At 37.1% G+C, this 27,265-nt stretch overlaps 1 protein-coding gene across 1 annotated transcript in view; it reads right to left on the bottom strand.

Annotated features, from left to right (window-relative positions):
* Positions 1-12,908: 12,908 nt before the first annotated feature.
* Positions 12,909-27,265, bottom strand: part of LOC120998109 (collagen alpha-1(XIX) chain-like) — a 378,018-nt gene continuing 363,661 nt past the window's right edge. The window contains exons 26-27 of the mRNA XM_040428629.1: positions 14,650-14,727; positions 12,909-13,470 (exon numbers count right to left, since the gene is read on the bottom strand). Of these exons, the coding sequence (XP_040284563.1) occupies positions 13,349-13,470; positions 14,650-14,727 (200 nt within the window). The 3' untranslated portion in view covers positions 12,909-13,348. The remainder of the gene's footprint in view (positions 13,471-14,649; positions 14,728-27,265) is intronic.

The raw sequence follows: 27,265 nt of genomic DNA, 5'->3' as shown, positions 1-27,265 counted from the left end.
AAGGGTGCATCAGGGGGCTTCAAATGGGACATGGCATCTAAAAACCATGTGGAGTTCCTTTTCTTCTGCGCCCTGCCGTGTGCCCATACAGCAGTTTATGACCACATATGGGGTGTTTCTGTAAACCGCAGAATCTGGGTAATAAATATTGAGTTTTGTTTGGCTGTTAACCATCGATGTGTTAAAGAAAAAAATTTATTAAAATGGAAAATCTGCCAAAAAGTGAAATTTAAAAATTTGATCTCCATTTTCCTTTAATTCTTGTGGAACGCCTAAAGGGTTAACAAAGTTTGTAAAATCGGTTTTGAATACCTTGAGGGGTGTAGTTTCTACAATGGGGTCATTTATGGGGGTATCCACTATGTAGGCCCCACAAAGTGACTTCATACCTGAACTGGTCCTTAAAAAGTGGGTTTTGGCAATTTTCTTAAAAATTTGAAGAATTGCTTCTAAACTTCTAAGCCTTCTAACGTCCTAAAAAAATAAAATGACATTTCCAAAATGATGCCAACATAAGGTAGACATATGGGGAATGTTAAATAATAAATATTTATGAGGTATCACTTTCTGTTTTAAAAGCAGAGAAATTGAAATTTAGAAAATTGCGAATTTTTCAAATTTTTGGGTAAATTTGGGATTTTTTCATAAATAAAGGTGAAATATTTTGACTCAAATTTATGACTATCATGAAGTACAATGTGTCACGAGAAAACATTCTCTGAATGACTTAGATAAATAAAGGCGTTCCAAAGTTATTACCACATAAAGTGAGATATGTCAGTTTTGCAAAATTTGGCCTGGTCAGGAAGGGGGCAAATGGCCCAGATGGCAAATGGTTAAGGGGTTAAAAGAAAAAAAAAAATTCAAAAAAGTTAAAATAAAATTGTTGAAATAAGATGATGTCCCTGCTGTGGTAAACACAGAGGGTTGAAGGTGGAGGTTAAAAACCAAGGTTAAAAGCAAGGAATAAAATGGATGAATAAACATCCAGTGAGGCACTTACTTCACTGGGGCGTCGTCAGCAGGATAAGCATAAAACACCTGTGACGATTCCCCCCTGGCCAGGATCGTGTGTAGAGTCTCAGTGAATGATGGCAGCAAGGCAGTGTGCTTCTGATCAAATCACCTTTATTAGCAGATAAGTGGTTCCACTATAGCTAAGCTTCATGAGTATGGTGCTTACATAGGGATAAATGTAGGGGTCCCAACGATAGAGTAGATCATACAATACTAAAGAATAATACAACATTGACAGACTGAGGGATTGACAATCTATGCTACAGTATTTGTATGTAAACATTATAAGCTCCTTAAAAAAATGTGTATAACTGGTCATCGATGGCCAGTACTCTGCTGACAACTGTACTTTTGTACACTAAAAATCTTATTACACTGTTACCTCTGAACTTACTTCTTACTGAAAAATAAAGTTTCAAGGGTGCCATATAGATTCTCTGCTCAAGGCTAGGCCACGTATATAAAGCCTTAGCTGTAAAATGAAAATTTAAAATTTAAAAAATGTAATTTGATAAAGCTGTATTTCTAATGGTACTAAAATATATATTTCCTAAAGGGGTTGTCTCATTTCCTACAATGGCTCCTAGCATGCTTAACTGATACATATAAGCCACTTGCTAATGTACTTCTTTCATCCAAAGTGCTTCCTTTCATCTGTTTACTCCACTCTTCAACCCCTTTATAGAATGCTCATTGTCAGGGGATAGGTCGACAGCTACAATCTAGCAGCGATGGCCGCACTTGCACAGTGCAGGACAGAGCTCTGCCCTCTGTCCTAGCTAGAAACAGGCATAGGCATACACACACAACAGCTCCCGTCTAGGCCACCTCACAACAGCGCTTGTAGTCTGTGTAGAGCAGCTCCAGGGCATACGCAGTAGCCCTGGAGCTGTTCTGCACAGTTGAGGGTGTATTAGACTGCCAGATTTTCTGGCCGATGATTGCTAGTAAGCGTTCCTATGAACTCTCATAAGCGGTAATTTGGCATTCTAATACTCCCTCCAAATACGCGATGATTGTGCAAATACTCGTTCACCAGGCAAATGTGATTTTTAAGCATGCTTTAAAATCACAATGGTGCCGCTGCCAGGTTGTGCTGTGTAATAGCGATCTACCACCGCCACACCACTACCTTGCATGAGGACGACCGATGACATAGCGATCGCTCCTCCTCATGCCACGGGAAATATCGTTGCTTATAATAGCAGAGTTGTTGTCCGCTAGCTATCTGACAATTGCCAGGAGGCATCGGGGTGTCTAATACACTCTTTACTTCATGTGCAGCTCCTACCAAGGCATACGGTAGATAGAATCTATTACACATCCAAGGCTTGCTCAGTAGCCCTGGACCTTTACTATACATTGTCACTGCCAACTGTCATCCTGTGATTGATGTTTGTGCTGTGGCCCTGGAACTCTACTACACAGGTAGGCAGAGCCATCGCAGACGTAACCTGATAACATTATCTGGGACCCGACTGTGCACTTGCTCTAAGGCTCTGTTATCATTTTATGCAAATATAGAGATAACATTTTAGTTGTGCAAACTTTTGAATTGGAAGGGGAAGAGGGAATGAGGCGGGTGAGAACAGGGCTGGGGAAAATTACTTCAGTAGAAGCCTCAGGAGCTCACAGGAGTCCCTGCTCCCATATCAGCCAGGTAGTTCAGGGAGGCAGACAAGCAGTAGCCCTGAACCAGGCAGATAAGACAGAGCTATAGTCCTATAATATAGTCCTATAGTCCTATACTAAATCAAAGGATAAGGGAACGACCATATAGTTGATCTTGATACCACCGTCAAATGGAAAACAAAAAAGAAAATATTTGGATGCTTAAAACATAAAATACTGATACATATAATTGGATAATACAATAACATTAATAAAAAGAACAAACAGAACAGGAGTTATTGTCTCCAGAAATCGCAAGTCTTGCCAATTACTGACATGTTCTATTTGAGTCATCTTGATTAGACCAAATGAAAAACAACATCTTGTGATATCCACTACTGTAATTTCTGGTCTCCCTGTGCTCCCAATGGAGTGAGAAGATTGCAGCAAAGGATGGAGTCTGTTATATGGCCAATATTGGTTGGCACTGCCTGAATATCCACAGAGAAATCTAACAATTATAACATGTGAAAGACATACATGCCCCTGCAGCAAAACTAGGGATATAGTATTTTCACTAACTAGAAGGACTAAATCCAACAAAGACATAAGTGCACACTTACACTGCATACCGTAACAACTCTGTTATGCCTCCCTAAGACATTCATTCAGTCTTCTAAGACATCTGGCCCTGTGCCCACAGACTAATTTATCTGAGATCCTAAACAAGTGTATGTTTGAATTCCAGTTTATAGATTTTCCCAATGGTGTAATTAATTAACCATCCATAAATAAACACGTAGGAGGTAGATTTTTTTTTTCTAAATCCGTGCAGGAAACCAACACTACCTCCTGATAGACAAAACTCACATATTGCAAGCAATTCCTGTTTAAGCTTTTAGCAAGCCGTTAAGTGGATGACTTGAATTTACACTGTTGGAGCACTTTTGCAAATATCAGCAATAAAAGGTTTTCTGGTAATGCTCTGTAAAGATTTATACAAGCATTTGGTTACAGTATATAGTCCTTTCCTAGCTCAAGTAAAAGCATTCTTGCTATTTCTTTCTTTAAATAAAATAATGCATGCTGTGTTATTTTACTTTTACACACAGAGGGGCAATAAGAGTTTTATTTTTACTGTACATGTTGTCACAATGGTATGGAAAAAGATGAAAAATAGAAGTCTGGTGCCTTCAAAAGTACTCATACATGCTTGACCATGACTGTGATTGCTGTGGCAATGGAGGGAATATTTACTTTGTCCTAAACATAACACAACATTATTTTAAAGACTCATTGTGCTTTACTTTTATCACCTGGTTATTTTCAATTTATGTTATTGTAAATCAGGGAGACTTGGTCTTCTAACAACTGATCCTTTAATAAATCATAAAAATGCAGTAGGTAGAATGCCAGGAGAGCAATGAAAATAGAGTGTGTAATAAATATATAGTTGCATGTCAAAGTGACTAAAGTCAATGAAAATGTGAAATGTACAAATTGTTCTGTTGGCTATCTCTGAATCCTTAAATTTTAAAGGGGTTGTCAATGCTACCTAAAATTATTTAGAAACACAGAATGTTATAAGATAAAAAAAAAAGAAGTAATACTCACCTTACCAGTCTGGTTTCTATTCTTCCTGCTTTAGTGATGACAATTTGACACAGACATGTGACTGCTGCAGTCAATCAATGGGAGCAGCAGTGCTGATAGGTCACCATTACAGCCATTGATTGTCTGCACCAGTCACATGTCCAAGTGATCACATGTCATCACTAGAGCAGGAAGAACAGAGATGAGTAGGGAGTACTCAGGAATGGTCAGAATGGGAGGACAAGGGATCAGTAAGATATAAATTATTTTATTATATAACATTTTTATTTAAAATTTAGGTGGTTTGACAAACCCTTTTAAAGAGCTGTCTCCTAAAAACGATATGCCGTATTAAGGAGTAAGGATGTCCGAGAGAACAATCCCTATGAACCTCCTCCATCAGCCAGAACACCAAAATCAGCCACCAGAACCATGGTGATCTGCCATTAATGCTCAGTTCAGAAAAATGCAGTTCTTGTGTTTTTTATAATGCAATTTTATGAGCCAAAGTCAGGAGTGGATTCACAAAGAAGGAATGGATACTTCTAACCTCTTTGTATCCACTCGTACACTGTATGTTCATCCCCAAAACTGCATCAAAACTACTGGTGTTTCCAGCATAGGTCTAGTTTTCACACATGCAGTTTTGTGACAATTTTTGCGACACTTTTAGTTTCTTTTTGGATCCAGTGTTAGCTATGGCTCAAAAGTCAGCATCAAAAGCTACCTTAGTAACTGTATGTATGATTCCAGCCTTAAAGTATTAAAAAAAAAAAAAAAAAACATTTCATACACCATAGCAAGAATTACGTATGTTACTAAATGAAAAATACTTTACTATATGGAAAACCACCCTGATGTCTTACTAATAGTGTTGAGCGAACTTCTGTTTTAAGTTCGGCGTCTAAAGTTCGGCTTCCGGTTAGCGGAGAATCCCGATATGGATTCCGAATTCCATTGTGGTCTGTGGTAGCGGAATCAATAATCGGCCATTATTGATTCCGCTACCACGGACCACAACGGAATTCGGAATCCATATCAGGATTCTCCGCTAACCGGAAGCCGAACTTTAGACGCCGAACTTAAAACAGAAGTTCGCTCAACACTACTTACTAAGACATCTTTTACACATTTTGGTGCAATTAAACACATTCCAGGATGTCAAAAAAAACTGCACCAAAATGAGTCACACAGGCAGTGGTATTTTATTTCAGTATTTTTTGTATTTATTTCAATGGGGTAAAAACTTCCCATAAAAATCCTCCCATACAAAATGTACATTTTATGAATGTGAAAAGTGTCAAAGAAGCACTACTAATAAAAATGTCATATTTTTAATTTGAAGCATCTGGTAGCAGTGATGTTGACCAAAAAAAAACACCACAAATACTGCTAAAATGCTACAAAATGGACCTGAGGACAGTATGGGAATCCATCCTTAATGTACTTTCCATAGTTTTCTCAGTTAAGTTAACCTAAATAATTCACCAATTAACAGTGTACACGCAAACAAGTAATATAGACGCCATATATTTTTTAAACCATAGCAATTATATTATTTATCTCATAAACAGTAAAGAGAAGCTCAAAATACATAGTTTGTAAAAAAAAAATTGTAAGGTCTTCTATATATTGAGCTAATAAGAAATTTACAAAAATGACAGTACATTCTGATGGTGAGCTGGGTTTAAGAAATATTTTATTCAATTAACAGACAGTACATAAAATTAAGCTTTCTAAATCATTCCAAAATGAAAAGCATGTAAGGAGTGGCAAATATGTGACCAAATAATTGGCTATTGATATTGAGATGTCTTTACCAGAGAATCTTAAAAGCTATTTCTCTGTATTTAATTAAAGGTTAAATATTAATTTACCTTGATTACCACTATTAGATCACACAAAAGATAACATTTCAATTGCATTTATTATAAACCTATTGCTGTTACATGTTATGACCCACTTGGTGTTCTTTTGGTTCTCTATTAGAACGGCCACCAACTGTTACATTGCATTCAGAACATCTTCTGGTTCTTTCACTTTTTTCACATTTTGTTATGTTGCAGCCTTGTGCTAAAATAAAAATAAAAAATCAAGTTTTCTCCCATCAGTCTGCACTCAATACCTCATTATGAGAATGTGAAAACAGAATTGTATTTATTTATAAATGTATTAAAAAGAAAAACAAAAATTTGGCATGGACATAAGTATTCAGACCCTTCGCTATGACACTTAAAATTTTACTCAGAGGGCCTCCCATTGCTCTTGATTATCTTTGAGATGTTTCTATGCCACCAATTTCTGCTCCACTGAAAGTACTCATTAGCACAGTGGCATAAATAATTCTTAGATGGAAGATATTTGGAACAACCAAGACCCTTCGTAGATCTGGATACCCCACCACACTAACTGGGGAAAAGCTCCTTGGTAAGAAAGGTGATCAATAACCCAATAGCCCATCTGACTAAGCTCAAAAAATCTTGTGTGGAGATGGGAAGAACTTTCAGAAGGTCAACCATCTCTGCAGCACTCTAGTAATCTGTGCGTTATGGCAGAGAATTCAAAAATAAGTCTTCCCTCAGTAAAAGGCACATAAAAGCCCGCCTGGAGTTTGCAAAAAAGCACCTTAGGGACTCAGCCTGTAAGAAACAAGATTCTGTGATCTGCTGAAACCAAGAGTGAACTTTTTAACCTGAATTCTAAGTGTTATGTCTGGAGGAAACCAGACACTGCTCATCACCTGTCCAATACAATCCCTATAATAAAGCATAGTGGTCGAGCATTATGCTGTGTGGGTGTTTTTCAGTGGCTGGGACAGGGAGACTGGTAGGGGTTGAGGAAAATTTGAATAGAGCAAAGCACAGAGATATGCTCAATGAAAACTTGATCCAAAGTGCTCTGGGCCAAAGGTTTACCTCTAACAAGACAATGACCCTAAATAGACAGCTTAGACAACATATGAGTGGCTTAGGAACAACTCTATGAATGTCCTTCAGTGGCCCAGCCAGAGCCCTGACTTGAACCCAATTGAAAATCTCTGAAGAGACCTGAAAATTGCTGTCCATTGATCATCCTAACAGAGCTTGAGATGATAAGCAGATAAGAATGGCAGAATATCCCTAAATCTAGGTGTGCCAACCCAAGAAGACTGGAGGCTGTAATACTGCCAAAGGTGCTGAGTAAAGGGTCTGAATACTCATGTCACTGCAAGTTTTCCGTGTTTCCTCTTCAATAAATTATCAAAGATTTTGAACATTCTGTTTTTACTTTACAGGGTATTGAGTGCAAAATGGTAAAACTATTTTTTTTATATTTTAGCACAAAGCTGCAACATAACAATGTGTAAAATGTCAATGTCAATAAGCAGGAGGATTTTAAAAGAAAATTAAACAATTTAAGTTGAAAATATTTCATGCTTTGTATCGTCTTATTGAAAAACTATATTTGTATTTGTAGGAAAACCCCTCTAAAGCTGGTATAACACTACATTTTTTTTTTTGCAAAACATCATTGTTTGCAATGAAAGTATTACTGTTGGATGTTGGGTAATAGTAAAATTTAAAACACCATAGAAACATTGAGTTTCCTGACCTTTTTTTGTCTCTTAGTATTTTTTTCATATTGCATTTCACTCTACAAAAATGCTTTGTACAAACAAACAAAAAAGTCAGGAACCAGTCACTTAATAATATGTGTCAGCACCCTGACATAGCTAGTCATAGTTATCATTAACACTTGCCCTGCCATCCAGAAAAGATCTAGCAGTAACATATGTAAGCTTGCCAGATAAGCAATGTCTGAGATGATGGCTCTTGATATAAAGATGATTCATCACACAATCACAAGAAAAGTAAAAAAGAACATCAACTGAACTTAACCTTTTTTCATTAGATTACTCTCTATGAAAAAATAAAGAAATTAAGTACATGCGACCTATACATAAACATACTAAAAATATACTACAAATGTTCTGTCTAATCTACAATTGTACACAGAGGACTAATTTGAACCTCATAGGCCCCAATATAATATTTTATAGGTTTTCCCAACTATCACAAACCATCTATAGTGTTTTTCTCCTTCTATTGGACTATGGGACCTTTTGGGCCCCTTCAGGCTCTAGGACCCAGATGCGACCACTGCTGCTGCATACCTTATAGTTACACCTCTGATTGTACGTACATAACCATCAATATAACAGTATAGGCAATATTTATTTAATTAACAATGTATCATGAAATGCAAAATTATAAGTACAGGATATGTAAAGATTCTGCACATTTGAAGTGGACAATGGTCCAATATTTATGAAGAAATAGAAATATATTTATTTTAAATGATATCTGTTTACATTAAGATAACACATTTCATAAGTTCTAGAAAACTAACGAAAATGTACAGTTGAAAATTATATACTTTATAAAACATAACATTATTACTGAACTATATCTAATCAAACAAAATAAAATGGAACATACATTTACAAAGTTTTCAGTATTGAGAATAAAAAATATACGCAAAATTCTTGACAATGTATATGTACACTCCCTGCACTCATACAATGTACTTAAAACAACAGCTTTCTGTTTTGCTTGAAAGTAAATCAAAAGTGAACACGAAAGCAAAAAAATATATATAATTAAGACTTTAAGAAAAAAAATACAGTTTGACCATGATTATTCTTTTACAAAAATAGAGTGATTAAAATTTCAAAACCTCAGACAAAACCTTAATATTGGTTAAACATTTTGTAAATCTATTTGTTGCTGTATCAATGTATCTGGAACAGTCTGAGACTTTATATAAGATATTAGATGTCTCCTACCTTCTGGTCCCACTCCTCTCTCCCACCAAACTTATGTTGTTTTATTGAAATAATGAGCCAGAGAGGCTGGAGCACCATCCCCTTCTCATTGCCTACTATTTACTATTTAAAGGCTATGTTTACCTTTTGGGGCATTTTTTTAATTATTGCATTGTACTCATTTTGAGCTAAATATATATATTTTTAATTGGTCTTTATTTAAAATAATGTAGCAGCCTGTGGATTTTCTGTCTTTTCAGTAATTTGGGGAGCTGACAGATTCCTTATCTTTGCTCTCTGACCTTATAAAGACTCATATAGCTTATTTCGTATCTTTCTTAGATTAAATAAGTGTTTATTAGTAGTTTAGAGATATGGTTTATTAGATGAACGGCACAAAGTGAAGATGAAAGTAATAGTCACAAAGCTAGAAAAACAGTTAACCCTTTGTGACAGAACAGCTCAATATTTTTTAATAAAGGTCAATTGGAAGAAAGATTTTTAGCCAAAAATGAATAGCATGCAAGCATAAAAAAAAAAAAATTGCCTCCAATGGTGTACATAGCCTTTAACTGCAGATAGATTTTCTGAGAACTGAAAAGGTTTTTGAACATTGCAGACATGGAGAGGAAACTAGCAGCTTGAAGGTAAGAAAGGTAACACTTTACCCTAGTAGGAAATATAGCACTTTAAGATTGATGTATGCAAAATACATAATGATAGTAATGTTTAAAAGAACATTAAATATATAAAATACCCTAAAAAAGACAACTTTTCACACTACCTCCCTTAATACTCTCCTTTTCTTTTATCCTATTCTGTCTTAAACTGCAACCAAAACTATGGAAAATATGTAAAACAATTCTTCTACATGTGTTTCAGGAGGTCACCCATTCCTCCTTCTGACAATTCTGTATCTGAATATAAGATAACTGGCTACATAAGAAGCATAACTCTAATTGTTTTGTCTGTAATAAAAGGCCAAGAATCCTAAGCCGCATCCCACTGGCTAGGCTCCACCCTCTCAACTGTCTACTTGGTAAAAATAAAAGTAATCAGAAGGAAGTAAATCCCTGAGCTCTTTATAAGATTTCTGTAAGATAGCTTGTTTTAGGACCATACAAAAAATCCTGACGACTGAAACACTGTAGGCAAGAATATCTCCTATTTACTTTTATTTTTAATTTTCTAGATTTAATGTTCATTTAAGTTTGACTATTAATTGTTTAACTACCATTGTTCTTTATTCCAATGCCTAGCAATATAAAATGCATATATAACACAGATAAATGTTGATAATCATTATATATTTGCCAATGCATCCATCATAGGGTATTTAGTAAGTGTCTCCAGCCAAAGGATTTAAGATCTTTAACTCAAATTTTCTAAATGATTATTTCAAGGATTTAAAATACTAAACATGGGCAAAGAGTATAGAAAAATCAAAGACTAATTAAGACTTATAACCTCATAATGTGCAATGAGGATAATGCTGTAAAAATACACAAATGTAAAATGGCCACTGCCTTAAAATTAATATATTTTTTATGTATATGAAAATAGATATATGCACTGTATAAAAACTGCAAATTATTTCTTTAAATTATTCATATGTACACCAGAAAGGTCAGCAACATTGAATGCAAGCTTTATTACAGCTTTGGTGGCGTATGAATTTTCTCAAGCAGTTGCTGACCATGCAGATTATGGCTCCAGTGTTTTGTAATAAAAAAGCAGTGTTTAATATCCATATTTCCTTGACCAGCAAATAGTACAGTATGTATATTTCCACAGTTTGTTCCTTATACGGTAAATTTTACTAAAATTGTGCTTTTTCTAAATTACATATGAAATAATGAACATTTAACAAGAGAGTTGTATAAAATACCATGTGACAACTGTGCGGTCAGTTCTAAGAAAATCTAGAAGTCTATAAGGCTTCATTCAGACATCCGTAGTGCATTGTGGATCCACAAATTGCGGATCTGCAATACACCCGGCAGGCACCCCCATAGAAACGCCTATTCTTGTCCGCAATTGCGGACAAGAATAGGACATGCTCTATTTTTTTCCGGAGCTGCAGACCGGAAGATTGGGGCCGCGCTCCGGAAATGCGGATGCGGACAGTACACTGGGTGCTGTCCGCATCTCTTCCATCCCCATAGAGAATGAATGGGTCCGCATCCATTCCGCATAATTGCGGAACGGATGCGGACCCATTCTACGGACGTCTGAATGGAGCCTTAAAGGTTAACTCCTTGACAGTGCGATAAGATTCTAGGACTAATTGTGCAGTTACATAAACTGTTATGTCTACAAGTGGATATAAAAAGTCTACACACCCCTGTTAAAATGTCAGGTTTCTATGCTGTAAAAAAATGAGACAAAGATAAATAATTTCAGAACTTTTTTCACCTTTAATGTGACTTATAAACTGTACCACTCAATTGAAAAACAAAATGAAATCATTTAGGTGGAGAGGATAAATAAAAAAATAATAATAATAATGTGGTTGAATAAGTGTGCACACCCTCTTAAACCTGGGGATGTAGCTTTGTTCAGAATTCAGCAATCACATTCAGTCAGCATACATCTGCCATCATTTAAATTGCTTCTGATTAACCCCAAATAAAGTTCAGCTGCTCTAGTTGGTCTTTCCTGAAATTTTCTTAGTCGCATCCCACAGTAAAAGCCATGGTCCACAGAGAGCTTCCAAACCCTCAGAGGGATCTCATTGTTAAAAGGTATCAGTCAGTAGAAGGGTACAAAAGAATTTCCAAGTCATTAGATATACCATGGAACACAGTGAAGACAGTCATCATCAAGTGGAGAAAATATGGCACAACAGTGACATTACCAAGAACTGGACGTCCCTCCAAAATTTATGAAAAGACGAGGAGAAAACTGGTCTGGGAGGCTACCAAGAGGCCTACAGCAACATTAAAGGAGCTGCAGGAATATCTGGCAAATACTGTCTGTGTGGTGCATGTGACAACAATCTCCTGTATTCTTAATATGTCTGGGCTATGGGGTAGAGTGGCAAAACGACAGCCTTTTCTTACGAAGAAAAACATTCAAGCTACATTTTGAAAAAACACATCTGAAGTCTCCCAAAAGCGTGTGGGAAAAGGTGTTATGTTCTGATGAAACCAAGGTTGAACTTTTTGCCCATAATTCCAAAAGATATGTTTGGCGCAAAAACAACACTGCACATGACCAAAAGAACACCATACCCACAGTCAAGCATGGTGGTGGCAGCATCATGCTTTGGGCCTTAGTTAAGCTAGAGGGAATTATGAACAGTTCCAAATACCAGTCAATATTGGCCAAAACCTTCAGGCTTCTGCTAGCATGACAACGACCCAAAGCATACATCCAAATCAACAAAGGAATGGGTTCACCAGAAGAAGATTAAAGTTTTGGAATGGCCCAGCCAGAGCCCAGACCTGAATCCGATTGAAAATCTGTGGGGTGATCTGAAGAGGGCTGTGCACAGGAGATGCCCCTGCAATCTGACAGATTTGGAGTGTTTTTGCAAAGAAGATTGGGCAAATCTTGCCAAGTCAAAATGTGCCATGCTGATAGACTCATACCAAAAAAGACTGAGTGCTGTAATAAAATCAAAAGGTGTTTCAACAAAGAATTAGTTTAAGGGTGTGCACACTAATGCAATCATATTATTTTATTTTTATATTTTTTCTTCCCTCTACCTAAAAGATTTCAGTTTGTTTTTCAATTGAGTTGTATAGTTTATAGGTGACATTAAAGGTGTTTTTTACAGCACAGAAACCTGACATTTCAACAAGGGTGTGTAGACTTTTTATATCCACTGTATATTAGCATTTTTTCCAATCTTAGATCTAAGATCAAGTAAGCAAAAATATTTCATAAGTGTGAACAAAATATGGTATACCCAAAAAGCTGCTAAAGATAACACATGGAACCTTACTGAGGTGTATTTCACATATCTGTTCTGTATAGATACAAAAAAGTATATACATATACAATGTTTGTGCTAACAGAATCTTAACCTGACCCTTATATCCTGTAAGAGTTAATATAATGTTTGGTACTTCCTTTAAAAATAGTGTTCACCCTGATAGTAACAAGGTCAGTCAAACAACAATTTTTGCTTTCTAAAGTAATGACATCCCATGATATATATCATTTTGTGAAATAAATTAAAAGTACCAGAATCAAATAATGCTCCATTGCACCACCCAGCCATGCAAGGACAGCTTTTACAGGAGTTTATCCTCATCTTCAATGTGCCACATTCAAGAGGCAAAATTGATATGTTTAATATATACTTAAGAAATCAAATTATCTTCCATTTAGTCTTGCTCGACCATGAGCAGTCGGATAATAACAATCCACTGGGTTACACCTTCCACTTATACCAGGAGTCCCAGGGGATCCTTGAGCTCCTGCAGGACCTGGGTCACCTATGAAGAAAGAAAATCTTAATTTAATTTAAGCACTTCTCTATTGTAGATATATTAAATTCATGCAAGAAGAAATTACCACTAAGATAAATGTTTCACAAATATGTCTATTGTATGAACATATGAAATGAATATTCTCTGAAGTCCCTAGTCCTTATGGTTGCATCATTTGGCTGGGTTCACATCTGAGCGTTTTACAGCGCGTTCCTACGCGCTGTAAAACGCTCAACAGGCAAGAGCCAATGATTCCTGGTTCTATTTTATTTGGTTCTATTTTCCTGGTTCCTGGTTCTATTTTTCCTGGTTTTATTTTTCTATTCACATAGCAGTATAAGGACTTGTTCTTTGTAGGAGAAGTTGTACTTTCTAATGGCACCATTTAATATTGCATATGATGTAGTGGGAAGCGGAGAAAAAAATTCCAAATAGGGTTGATTTTGGAAAAAAAATGCTATTTTGCCATAGTTTTATGAGTTTCATTTTTTACAGCGTTTCCTCTTTGGTACAACTGACCTGCTACCTTCATTCTATGGGTCAGTATGATTACAGCGATACCACATTTATATACTTTTTCTTGTGTTTTAGTACTTACAATGAACAAAAACTTTGGAAAAAATAATTGTTTCCTTTGCATCACCATACTCTTTTTTTATAGTTACGTCTACAAAGATGAGTGAGGGCTGATTTTTTGCAGGGCAATCCGTTTTTACTAATGCCATCCAATTGGCCATGGCATCTGAGGGGTTAAATGTTAGTGATTGGTATTATCACTTATCACAGACATTACCCCTGAATCTCTGTGAAACTGCAGAAATCTGGCAGCTATTGTGCCCGCTGCACTTCAGAGTGGACGGCATCTTTAAAAATCCAACTAGTACCGAAGGTCAGGAAGGCTTTAATGTATTGTTTAATCTCTAAAGGAATTTTTTTTAAATTGTATCTTATGGGACAGCTGTCGTTGAATGGCAAATATATGAAAGATGCAAAATAAAAAAAATATGTATATAGAATTGGGAAAATATTTTATGCTATTACAAAACTGTATTCAAACCAAAAAGAAACGGTATCTATTCATACTCATCAAAGTGTTCGACAAAAAAACATTGCTTAAGACAGGTCAACAGAGCTATTTCAGCAAAGAAATACAGAAAAACATGGAAAACAATGGGAAGTGATTACCTGTAGGTCCTGTGGGGCCTGGACTCCCTGGAAGACCAATTCCAAATTCACCTCTTTCACCTTTCTGTCCTCGTAAACCTATTAAAAAGGAGAAACAAATAATACATGAACTCTGAATGTGCACAGAATGCCTCTTTAACTGCTTCCATCTACAATAGAAACTAAGAGACAGCAAATGCAATAAACAGAAAGCCGTAATATCTGGTGACTGACTGATGTACAAGCAAAACAATAGCATTTATGAAGCTTAGCATAGCAGTTTAGCGCAATGGTACGTACAATTGCACCATTTAGAAGTACTAGCCAACATAAAGTGCCAATTTGTACTGAATGCCACACTTTAAACGTAAAGGGTTTTCCGTGTGTGTTTCTAGCTGTATTATTACTGGTGTATATCATAGCCAATACTATGCAAATAATAAAAGTCATAATAGCCACCCATTAAAAAAATTACATACACAAACACCTAGTAGTACCATAACGCATAATTTTATACTGGTAACTCTCAATTTAATATACAGTGCTTATAGAAAGTATTCATCCCCTTTGGACATTTTGTTCATATGTGTCATATGTAATAGCATTAATTTATAGAAGATTAATGTTGAACTGAATACATTTGATATAATTTGTTTTATTCATTACAATCAACAACCCCCAAATAAGAGAATATATATTTTTCATTGCTAATACAACACAACTACATTATTCGTGGAAGAGCAAACTGGTTTTAAAAGTCACATAATTAGCCAAGTGTAGTACGGTCATGTTGTGTCAAGTAATTAAAAGAATACTTTAAAAGCACCTATGTCTGGAAGGACCAGTGAATGACAAGAAAAAATAAAATATAAAAATATCACGCGTAAAAACATAAAAGAACACTTGAAATAGCCCAATAATAAGGTTGTCAACAATTCCATTTAGGGGTGGCAATAAACCTAATGAAAATGGATCATGTGACACATTGTATTCCTCAATTCATCGGGGAATGTATGGTTGGGCTAAGAAATTTCTGTTTGCTTACAATATTCATTAAACTTGGAAGAATTTACTCAGATTCGTAATAAAAATAAATAAAAACATAAAATATGGAAAAATAAAATGGAGGTAAAACACAAAGTCTTAGCTACAAAAACTTATTATAGTAATTGCTGTCAAAGGTGAATATACTAAATGCTATCTTGAAGGGGTATATCATTATCCATTTAGTTATTTTGTGTTTTACAACTACAATGTTAGCATAAAAAACCCTAATTAAATCCTATCTGATGACAATGTTTTTACATAATAAAGCAGATAAAAGATGGAATGGATAAGTAAGGAAGGTAAATTATATGACCTTCAGAACCCATAATGCATGAAACAATTCATGAAAGGAGCAAGAGGTGGTGTGTCATTAGGGAACTTTCACACTAGCGTTTTTGTTTTCAGGTATTGAGTTCCATCACAGGAGCTAAATACCGGAAAAAAAAAGATCAGTTTTATCCCTATGCATTCTGAATGGAGAGCATTCCGATCAGGATGCATCAGTTCAGTCCGTCTTACGTTTTTTGGACGGAGAAAATACCGCAGCATGCTGCAGTTTTCTCTCAGGCCAAAAAAACTGAACACTTACCGGAATGCCAGATTCGGCATTAATTTACATTGAAGTATATTAGTGCCGGATCCGGCATTAAGTGTTCCGGCAAAACGGATCTGGCTTTCCGGTCTGTGCATGCGCAGACCTTTAAAAATGCAAAGAAAATTAGTACCAGATCCGTTTTTTCCGTATGACACCGGAGAGACGGATCCGGTATTTCAATGCATTTGTCAGACGGATCAGAATCCTTATCCGTCTGATAAATGCCATCCAGATTGCTGGATCCGGCAGGCAGTTTCGGTGACGGAACTGCCTGCCGGAATCCTCTGCCGCAAGTCTGAAAGTACCCTTAGTTCTGTGACTGAAGGGGTCAGTTCTTTCCATGTCACATTTATGTAAACTTAGATGAACCGATCTTAGATTTTAATGAGGTACTCTTTTCTATAAGGAAGTAGCAGTTCTTTGATACCTGTAAACAACTAGAAAATTGACAATTTGTTCTTAGTGAACATATCTTGAGGTTGACTTAGGGCCTGAGTTCAGTTGTGTACCTACAAGTTTGTAGCAGGGCCACATATTTCACATCTGTAAATCTATAAAAGAGTAATGTGTTTTTTCAGATGTAGCTATTTTGTTATTGTTAAAGTAAATCTGTCACCAGCAGCCTCCCTATCCAACTGTTTGCATAGCCATATAGCTGTAGTTCACACGATTAAAACGCATTTTTTATTTTTTTTGAATCTGAGGATCAGCTCGCGTATCGTTAAGATATTTTTTCTTAATATGCAAATTAGGCCTGTAGCATCACCATTGCTCTTGTTACACCCAAGCTCCACTCTTTTCTATTGCCAGTTCCTCCCTCGCTGCTTTGATTGATAGGCAGTGACAAATCAGCAAGGGGCTGACCAAGTAAGGGAGTGGAACTTGGGTGTAACAAGAGCAATTGTGACACCACAGGCCTAATTTTCATATTAAAGGGGTTCTCCAGGAATAAAAAAAATGAAAATAATGAAATATTACTTTATTATAAATATATTCCCAAATACCTTTCATTGGTTATAATGGCTTGTTTTGTCTAGGGAGCAATCATCAGAAGAAATAAAATGGCTGCCATCCTATTGCTACACACAAAACCTGTCCTAATCACACAGGAGGACACGTTACTTCAGAGCATGGAGCTAAAGAGCTGCCTCATCCTCCTCTCTGCTCTGCTTGTCAGGGGTTATGGTCCTGAATACAGATTATAAGATCTTCAAATTAATCTCTGTAGGAATGTAGTCCATGAGGAGACATGAAGTACAGAGAGGTGGGGATGTGCATAATGACCAGCAGCACTTGTATGCAGTATCCATTACCACAGTCTGTCCTGTCCATCCTCTCTGTACTTCATGTCTCCTCATGAACTCCATTCCTACAGAGAGTCAACTAAAGATCCTATCAGCTGTATTCAGGATAATAATCCCTGACAAGCAGAGCAGAGAGGAGGCTGAGGCAGCTCTTTACCTCAGTGTTGTGAAGTAACTTGTCCTCCTGTGTGATTAGGACAGGTTTTGTGTGTACTAATAGGAAGGCGGACATTTTATTTCTCTTAATGATTGCTTACCAGACAAAACAAGTCATTATAATTAATGAAGAGTATTTGGGAATGTATTTATAATAAAGTAATATTTAAGTATGTTCATTTTCTTAATTCACACAAAACTTGGGAACGAAGGAAAAAACAAAAAAAACAACAACGTTCTAATCAGGTCAGCTACATGTTTATGCAAACAGTTGGATAAGGAGGTTGCTGGTGACAGATTCCCTTTAAGACTTTCCTTGGGGTAGCTATATTGCAGACACACATGTCCTTTTGGTATTGTCTGTATAGACATTACAGCCGGATATGTGTACTTTATTACAGCTGTAAGGAGAGTGAGTTAAGTGAGAAAGCAATGTCATAAACTGTTAGGGTACAACCACACGACACAGTCGTGTTGCAGTCATGATGCAACCACACAGCAGTCGAGTACTGAACGTCCATACAGACCACAGCGGGCTCTATTTAAACTAATATGGAAAGCACTGTTTAATCCTTCAGAGTTGTTGATTGTCACACGGCACCCACAATACCGCATGACCAATAACAATGTAGACCAACTAACGATGCAGCCCTCTTAAGTTTAATTAAAGCCCACTGTGGCCTGTATGACCACGCAATACTAGACCACAGTACTACTGTGTTCCAACCATCACACAACCACACCATGACCTTCTAGTCTAGAGAAGTAATGGTGTATAGCTTCCTTCCACAGACTACAAGGTATAAAAGAGGATATGTATACAGTTACTTATCTGTGACTGTAAAGAGTTTTGTTAGTCTGTCTCATCTAGTCCTCTAGTATAGTAGAGATATCACTCTCCCTGAGGGTACTTTCACACTTGCAGCAGAGGATTCCGTCAGGCAGTTCGGCAATCTGGACGCAAACGGATGGCATTTGTCAGACGGATCCGTCTGACAAATGCTTTAAAATACCAGATCCGTCTCTCCGGTGTCATCCGGTATTAATTTTCTTTGCATTTTTAAAGGTGGCAGATCCGTTTGTCCGGAACACTTAATGCCGGATCCGGCACTAATACACTTCAATGTATATTAATGCCATATCCGGCATTCCGGCAAGTGTTCAGTATTTTTGGCCGGAGAGAAAACTGCAGGATGAACTGATGCGTCCTGAATGGATTGCTCTCTATTCAGAATGCATTAGGATAAAACTGATCAGTTTGTTTCCGGTATTGAGCTCCTGTAACGGAACTCAATACCGGAAAACAAAAACGCTAGTGTGAAAGTACCCTTACCCACATCCCCTCTACTGACTCTGTCCCAGCAAAGCTGAGAATAGAGCAGCATAAAACAGAAAGTGTCAGCCTATTGTGTGTGCTTTAGTTGGTAGTGTAAAAACTAATTGAATTTTTTTTTATTTGGGGGGGAATATTTCTGTGTATTAAAATGAAGAAAATACCACCAAAAAAGGAGTGTTCATAATGAAAACTCAGTTTAAATATTTTCACTGTAGCATTCAAAATTTCTGATATTTAAAAGTTGCTAGAATGCGTTCCGTATCATTTAACAATTTTGTTCAAACCTTGACTAAACCATTAAGCTTTATCTGCACAATGGCCACTGCAAGTGAACAGAAGTATTTCAATTATGAAACATAATTACCAGAATTTTGTAATCTCTGTCTATTTCCGATTTATGACTTATATATGACAAATCTATGTTTTAGGTGGGAATTCTTTAACAATATTTTGGGGTCATCAATGTTAATTTCATAGTTTTTTTCTACATAAATGAGGCAGTTTATTAAAGCTGGTTCTTTAAATGGGTCAGCCCATCCAAGGACATTGATAGCATATAGGATATGCCATCAATGCCAGAGAGGTGCAGGTCACAAGTCTGGGAACCATTCTTATCTCCAGAAAAGGACCCTCAAAGTGAATAGAGGGCAAATGTGCATGCGCGGCCACCCTCAACTAGTCACTTTGGGTGTGACACTGGCTTGCCTATTTTTGGCAGTCTCACATCGGTGAATGGAGAGTTGGCCCCACTTGTGTCGCGCTCTCTCCACTAACTGCTATGGGACTTCGAAAAATAGCAATAAATGGATAGCAATCCAGGCATGTGCTATGTGTTCTCCTTCACTTTGGGGGACTTGTTCTGTAGACAGGAGCAGGTCCCAGAGGTAGGACCGACACCTATCTGACATCTGACATTAATGGCATATCCTAGCGATATGCCATCACTGTCCCAGATGGGTCAACTCCTTTAAGATTACAGAATGTCATAAATCAGTTTAGTGTTCTTTAAACAATGACATTAGTCTGAGATCAATAGGAATCCAAACTAAATAACAAATACATGACTGTCCTTCAAAATTCAGATTCATGGGCTCTAATAGGGTAGATGACTATATGAACTGATCCATTTCAGATCCAGATCAACATTGGGTTTCTTCTCATGAAAGCTCATTTGAGGGAAACAAAAAGAAAATCGCTAAATCGCAGTATTAACAAGAATTCACCATGATACAGTATGTGTCAACTCCCGTTTAAATAAACATACATTGATATTTCATTGTTCAGTTTAATGCAATCCCAGCATAAAGTGACCTCTTAAGCCAAACATTCTATTCATGTCCCATTTTTCCCAGTTTAGAAATCCTTAGAACATCACATCTTGTTGGAGTGATTAAGGTCTCCATAAATCTTTTTCCCCAACATAAAAACGTAAAGTTTAAGGCCTTCAGAGCACTTGCTCAGTGAATAGATAAAAATTCAAAGTGAAAGGCTTTGAGTGACCATGCGGTGCAGTCAATTCATGTAACTTGAACTAAAATGTGCTCTAGCAGATTTCTGTCAACTGAAGCCCGCAGCAGCGTAGCCTGCATTCCCAGTGTGAGCATGTACCAGGAAACAAGAAAGCTTGTATATTGATGATCTAAGACGAGTGCTAATGTCTGAAGTACATTCATTTCTGCTATTTTCAGTAACACAACCCATGCCTCATGCAAGCATGCTACATTTGTAAAGAAGATTATCTGATCACGTCTGGAAGCACATGCAAACTACTCGCATGCAAGTGGGTAGCAGCTTGCTAAAATACAATATAATATCATGCTGAAGTTGTGCTTTATACCATTATAGGTGTGGATCAAGCCTCACATCCTGCATCCTCGTTTTAATACTGTATTGTTTTACCATTATGTGATATTAAATAACAACACGTTACACATTATATATTACAGGAAGGCAATGAATCAGGAGAATACTATTTCATTCATGGACAACACTTTTATGATGCGTTTTAGGTTATCTTTACACTTGGCAGATTTGTTGCAGACATTTCTGCAACTGCTCCATCCATCTAAATGTGTCTTGCAGAAATCCATGCACATAATGCAGAAATATAACTATTTAGATTTATGGAAATGCCTTTTCAGTCACAGAAAAACCTGCATCCATTCCGCTGCATGTGAGCTTACTCATGGACTAGTTGGACTGCTCAAGGACTCACTAGAAAGTTGGCCAGGCAGATACATTTTCCTGTAACAGTCACCAAAGTCTACTCCATAGAGTTTTCATATGTTGTAATAATGAGGACACAAGAAGCATGGAATAACTGTTGAAAAAAATGGCTCCATACTTAAGGCTTTTATCTGCATCTTGTTATATACCTATAAATGTGGACCATTATTTTCTTGGATGGATTTTGGAATTGATCCGTGCAAACACGTTTTTTGACTGAAAATTAAGTGGGGGCAGGGCGGGTATAAATTGGGCAAAAATGGGCTAATGTAAATCAATTGGCTTTCCTCAAGAAAACCAGGAATGTAGGTGTCTGGGGAAGGCTAACTTTCTGTCTCCACAGGGATTATTTTCTTTCTGGTTTGTCGAAGGAGGGTGGGGGCACATTATATACTTACCAACATTATTGTTGGTAAATTAAAGGCATAAAAACCCTGAGTGATCCAAACCTTCTAGGAATGCCCATGTTTTGGGCAGAGTTTGCATAAGCCCTTCCCAAGGTATGAAAATTAGGGACAATTAGAGATTAGTGAATTTCAGGACTCTCCTGCATAATGGAAACGGGACGGATCCGTTTTGCAGCCCATAGACTTATATTATGACGGAATGAATAACGGAAAGCCTCTAAAGGCATTCCGTTATGCATTCCATCATAGCATTGCGTTATGGTCCGTGGTAATGGAATCCATAGCGCAATTCACCTTTAACCAACAAACGAAGTGTGAACAAATTTCAAAATATGAAATTCACTCATCTCTAGGGACGATCCTAGCGAGTTCAGGATTGTTGCAACTATGCACATTACTGCCTTTTGTATGGTTAGCTTTAGCAGTTACATCACCATGTACACACACTACAATGAACATAATTTGTAGAAAATTCTGAACACACACATTAACATCAAAGAAACAGGTTATAACATACACGTCAAACTTTATTTAATGAATTGCTACATACTGTACACACAATTACTAAGGCACCTAGTTTCAGTAAATCTTGGTAAGCATACCAAGCTGGGAAGAGTAGACACTGTAAAACATTTTTATGAATGGTACATTCGCGTAGACAAAATTGTTATAGAAAATGAACACAAGCCCACGTTCTTCATACAGATACTAGTAATATCAGTGTTATGGATAAAGTTTTGTCAGGTACAAATTACATAACTATAGCAGTGCAATTTAAATCATTCATTAGCATTAGTGAAGATAAATTGGAATATCACATTATATAATTAATTTAACCTCCTAAATGTAATCATAGAAAAAAAAAATCTAATTAATATTACTGTACAAGCAGAACATGGATATGGCATTCTCTCAGTATAGAGTCAGTCCAAATTGTTAGTAAAGGCATGGATTAATACCTGCATCCTCAGATGGCGTAGTTAAACCACACTTTCCTAGCAACAAGTATGTTTCTGATTACTCAGGTCTTTAGCTCAAAGCAGAAATGGCATGAGTAAAGAAGGTGCAAATTCTAATTGTACTCAGATACTTAACTAGTGTGGTTTCCAGTACAGGGGTGGGATTCAGCCATTTCTGCTTGCTCACCTGATCCGGTTTGTTGATATCATAACCAGATCACAGAATCGATTGCTGGCTGAATCATAGTGATCATAGCTGCAGCTTGGTGGGGGGGGGGGCTTGGGGGACTTCATTCATCTTCTGCCCAGCTCAATTGTATCACTATGTCCCTCCACTATGTCCCTCCTATGTCCCTCCATGTAGAATAACAGCTTTGTGCTGGCATTGGAGATAGAACTTAGCCTCAGCGTTGCAAGGGTGGCACAGCTGCAAAGACTAAATGAGGGAGGCATGCTGTGGCAGAGGCACACCGCAAAAAAGAACTGTGCAGAGAATGGCACAGTATGCTCTATGGAGGACTAGAAAGGGAGGCAGAAGTTGGAAGTCTTTGATCTTCTGAGACTCCTGCTCTTGCCCAAAATGCTGTCCTGCATTTGTCCACTTTCTATAAGCTGTGGTGGAGAGACTTAAAGGGATTCTGTCATAAGATTTTACCCCTAGGCTGAGCCTAATGCGGAGGCGCGGGATCTGGCAGAGGGACGGGTAGGATTGCGGAGGCGGTGCTGAGCTGTAGAAGGCGGCACAGAAGACAGTGAAGGCGGCGCTGGACACCGGACGGCGAGGGGTGTGGCCGGGCACCCTGTATTAATGGACCTCCACTTGGGCACCTTAAGTGAGTGATTGATAGGTTATAAAAAACTGTTTTTTGGGCAAATAGAGCCACAGTGAAGTTTAATAAGGCCAGCTTAGGATTATTCTTATTACTCCGGACATGAGCATATTTTTAGGTTATAGGGGTAAAATCTCATGACAGAATCCCTTTAACCCAGGACTAAGTCCATCGACAGACTCCTGCATTAAACAAAAGCCAAAAGTAAAATGATGTCATTTTATATAATAATTATGTCTGCTGCATTGATTTCCCTATTTTTCAAGGATAAGGCATAATACAGTACTTGCATATAAATGTATAATGTAAATGTCCTGCAGAGCCTTTTTGCCCCATCTTTACTAGTACTCAGAGAAAGTCGCAGCCCTAGCTTGAGGTCAAGACCTGAGTAATCTTGGGCAGGATAGTTGTTAGTGACTGCTACCTGCTTGAAAACTAAATTGAAACCACTGTGGTTGTTGTAGTGTATCCCCAGTCCCCAGACTGAAAGGAACAAACTGAGATTTGCACCTCTCTGGCAGAAGTCAAGCCAAATAATGTTGATCAAATTTTTTTTATGAATGTATTATGCAACCTAAAAAGTAAACTTTGTCCCATTTTTTGGATCCTGAAAACATCAGACCATCGGGTGTTTTCTACTGATCCATCAAGGCATCTAGTTTTTGTAACTTTTACTGTAAATCTTGTCTCTTTTGGAATTTTATAGTCCATTGCCGTATCTTATAGATGAACATTATAATTGTTTTTCTGTTTGGTGACATCCAATTTGTATTTCCACATACTTTTCTATTAAAAGCATACGACACTGCAAAAAGACCCCTTGTAAGATTTGTTTAGAAAAATACGATTACAAGCTATTGTCAGAAGTTTTGAAAAAATATGGATTTGATTTTCCCAGTGAGTGTTTAATAATTCAAGAGAATGTGATACGGATAACAAGCAAAACTAGAATAAAGAGAGTCGGCAAGTGGAGAAGAGATTAATTTGTTTGTAGCCGAAACACGATTTTCTTCCAGTCTATAGTATACATAGGCTGAATTTGCATATTAAGAAAGCACACAGCTTTTGTTTTTGAAATTCTGACCTTGAGGGGATAAAATGTATTCAGGTTTGGTTATGTACTTTGTCACACTGCTTGCCCATATTTCAGGAGAAAATAACATCTTCCAAACAATACAACAGGCACCAAAGAATATAAAATAATGTGAAAAAGTGACATTTACTTAGCCAACAACCTGAAAATTAGTTCCTGCAGTTGCATAGCTTGGCATGCTAAAATATTTTATGTAGTTCATTAGTCTAATATGGGGGATTGTCTTCTGCATACAGTAGATTGTATTGTGATTGTCCTGCTATTACTTAGTTAAAGTATCAATTACTGCGATTAGTATTATAATTATAGGAAGCAAAGGATTATATGCCCTGCCAGCTAACTATTACAAAAACTACTGCATAAAACTACTGAAACTATTAACATACCGTTCAAAGCAAGCCTACAGATGCGGCAGATAAGATTTTGCGCCTTTTGTTGCATTTCCAAAGATGTGTTATATTAAATGACAAACTAAACTATGCACGTGATGTACACGTATGTATTAAATCCACTGTACACTCATTCGACTCTAGTAGACATCAGGGTGATAATCTAAACGCCTATGTAAGAACTACTGTTCAATATGTGAAATATTGGAGTCATATATGGTTGGATATTACAATGTTTAACAATTCAGATAATCATTTCATCCCTAGAGGACATAGTGATTATTATGCAGCAAGGAAATACAAATTCATTGGTTTTAAGAATTGTATACTGAAAGTCTTCTATTTAAGGGACTCTACACATCAGCAGAACGGAACAGCCTTTTCACTGCAATACCTGACAGAAATGCCTTTACATGTATAGGTGTGTAGTACTGCAGCTCAGACGATATTTTTCAGGATAGGCTGTGTTAAGATAGGCCATCACAATCACATTGATGGGTGTCCCATTTCCAGCACTCTGCCAATTGGTTGTTTAATGGAGCCTCAGCTCTCAGACAAGCACTGAAGCCTCTTCATACTATACTAATTCCATCACCATACATTACATAGTGGCTGTGCTTGGTATTGCACCTTAATCTCAATCACTTGAATGGGACTGTGCTGCACAAGGGTCATGTGACCAATGGACATGATGGCACAAGCCAAGGGAGAAGCTACAGGGTTTGCCTGATTGCCACAGTCCTTTCCAACAGCTGATGGGAGTGGGTGCCAGGAGGCAGACCTCTACCAAACTGAAATTGATGATCTATCCTAAGACTATGTTATCAATACTTAACTCATGAAAAACCACTTTAGGCTGGCTCTACAACCAAGATACCTGAATCCATTTTGCAATAAAATTGTAAGCATTATGTAAGTACATGCATCTACCGAAATTTATATTCTTAAACATATAGGATTCATAGGACTTGCAAAGTTACCATACACATGATATAATGCAGCTATTTTTCCCAACTCCATCACAAACATGCAAACTCTGATTGACTGAGCATGCAGAGAGTAGACATCTCTGCAGTATCTTATGTTCCCAACATATCAGAGAGTAGACATCTCTGCAGTATCTTATGTTCCCAACATATCAGAGAGTAGACATCTCTGCAGCAGCTTATGTACCCAACATATTCAAACACTCTTTCCTCCAATACTGTATTTGCCAATCGGTAAGAGTCAGAAGACCCACATACTCATAATTGTTTAATAGTAATTTTGTCAGTTTACTGAACAAGAAAAAAATTCACCAAACTGTACATGACTCAGTATAACATAAAGCTCCAGATCGTAGTTGTAGAAACTTAAAGCCCATCCTGCCATTTATATTGATCACCTATCATTAGGGTAGGTCAATATCTGATCAGAGGGTGTCTGACACCTGGAACTCCCACCAATTAGCTATTTGACGAGGAGGCGGTGCTCCATGTGAGTGCCGCTTCCTGGTCATTAACTACTCGTTGTCTCCTGTGGAATGGTGGTCTAGTGTAATTACAAGTACTCGCTCCTGTTTGTCATTACACTGCACATCTGAGACAAAGTGTAGTGTAATGAAAAGGAAGCAGTGCTCAAATAAAGCGCCACCTCATCTTCAAACAGCTGATCTGCTATGGTCTCGGGACTCAGACCACCACTGATCAGACATTGACAACCTTTCCTGATGATAGGTCATCAATATAAAGGGCAGAACAAACCCTTTAATTTTACAATATTACCAAAAGTAATTGTGAAGTCTTCTGTAATTGGTCTCTAAAGTGCCTGAGGTATTAATGAAGACTTAAGTTCCCTAGAAACTCATGATATTTATAAAAAAAAAGCCATTATTATGCTGTAAATATATCCTAACCCAACCAATATTACACAGCTAAATCCAAGTAACAATCCTTAACTGTAAACTGAGACCAGGAGATATTTTGTGTCTTATAATATTGCAAAATATTTAACCATAGGGTCATATTTGAAAAACCTACACAAATATTTTAAGAAAAGGTTAAAAGGCACTGCACACCATATAGTAAAGATCGGTTTAATCTTTGCGCAAGTTTCTGATACAAGCTATCTTGCAAGCATCTGTTGGAGAAAAGATGACCCCTTTCCTCTTAATGTCTTTATCTTTTACCCTTGTCCAGTACTGGGAGAGAGAAGAAAGACACATCAGTATCAGAGTGTACATTGGTACTTCCAGGCCAGTACTAGGCACTGTTGTGGACAGGTAGAAATTATTAACTATTATGAAAAAGATCCATT

The sequence above is a fragment of the Bufo bufo genome, chromosome 4 (genome assembly GCF_905171765.1).
Source record: "Bufo bufo chromosome 4, aBufBuf1.1, whole genome shotgun sequence".
Lineage (NCBI taxonomy): Eukaryota > Metazoa > Chordata > Amphibia > Anura > Bufonidae > Bufo > Bufo bufo.
The sequence above is the reverse complement of the archived record's forward strand: the minus strand, read 5'-3'. Positions and strand labels throughout refer to the sequence as shown.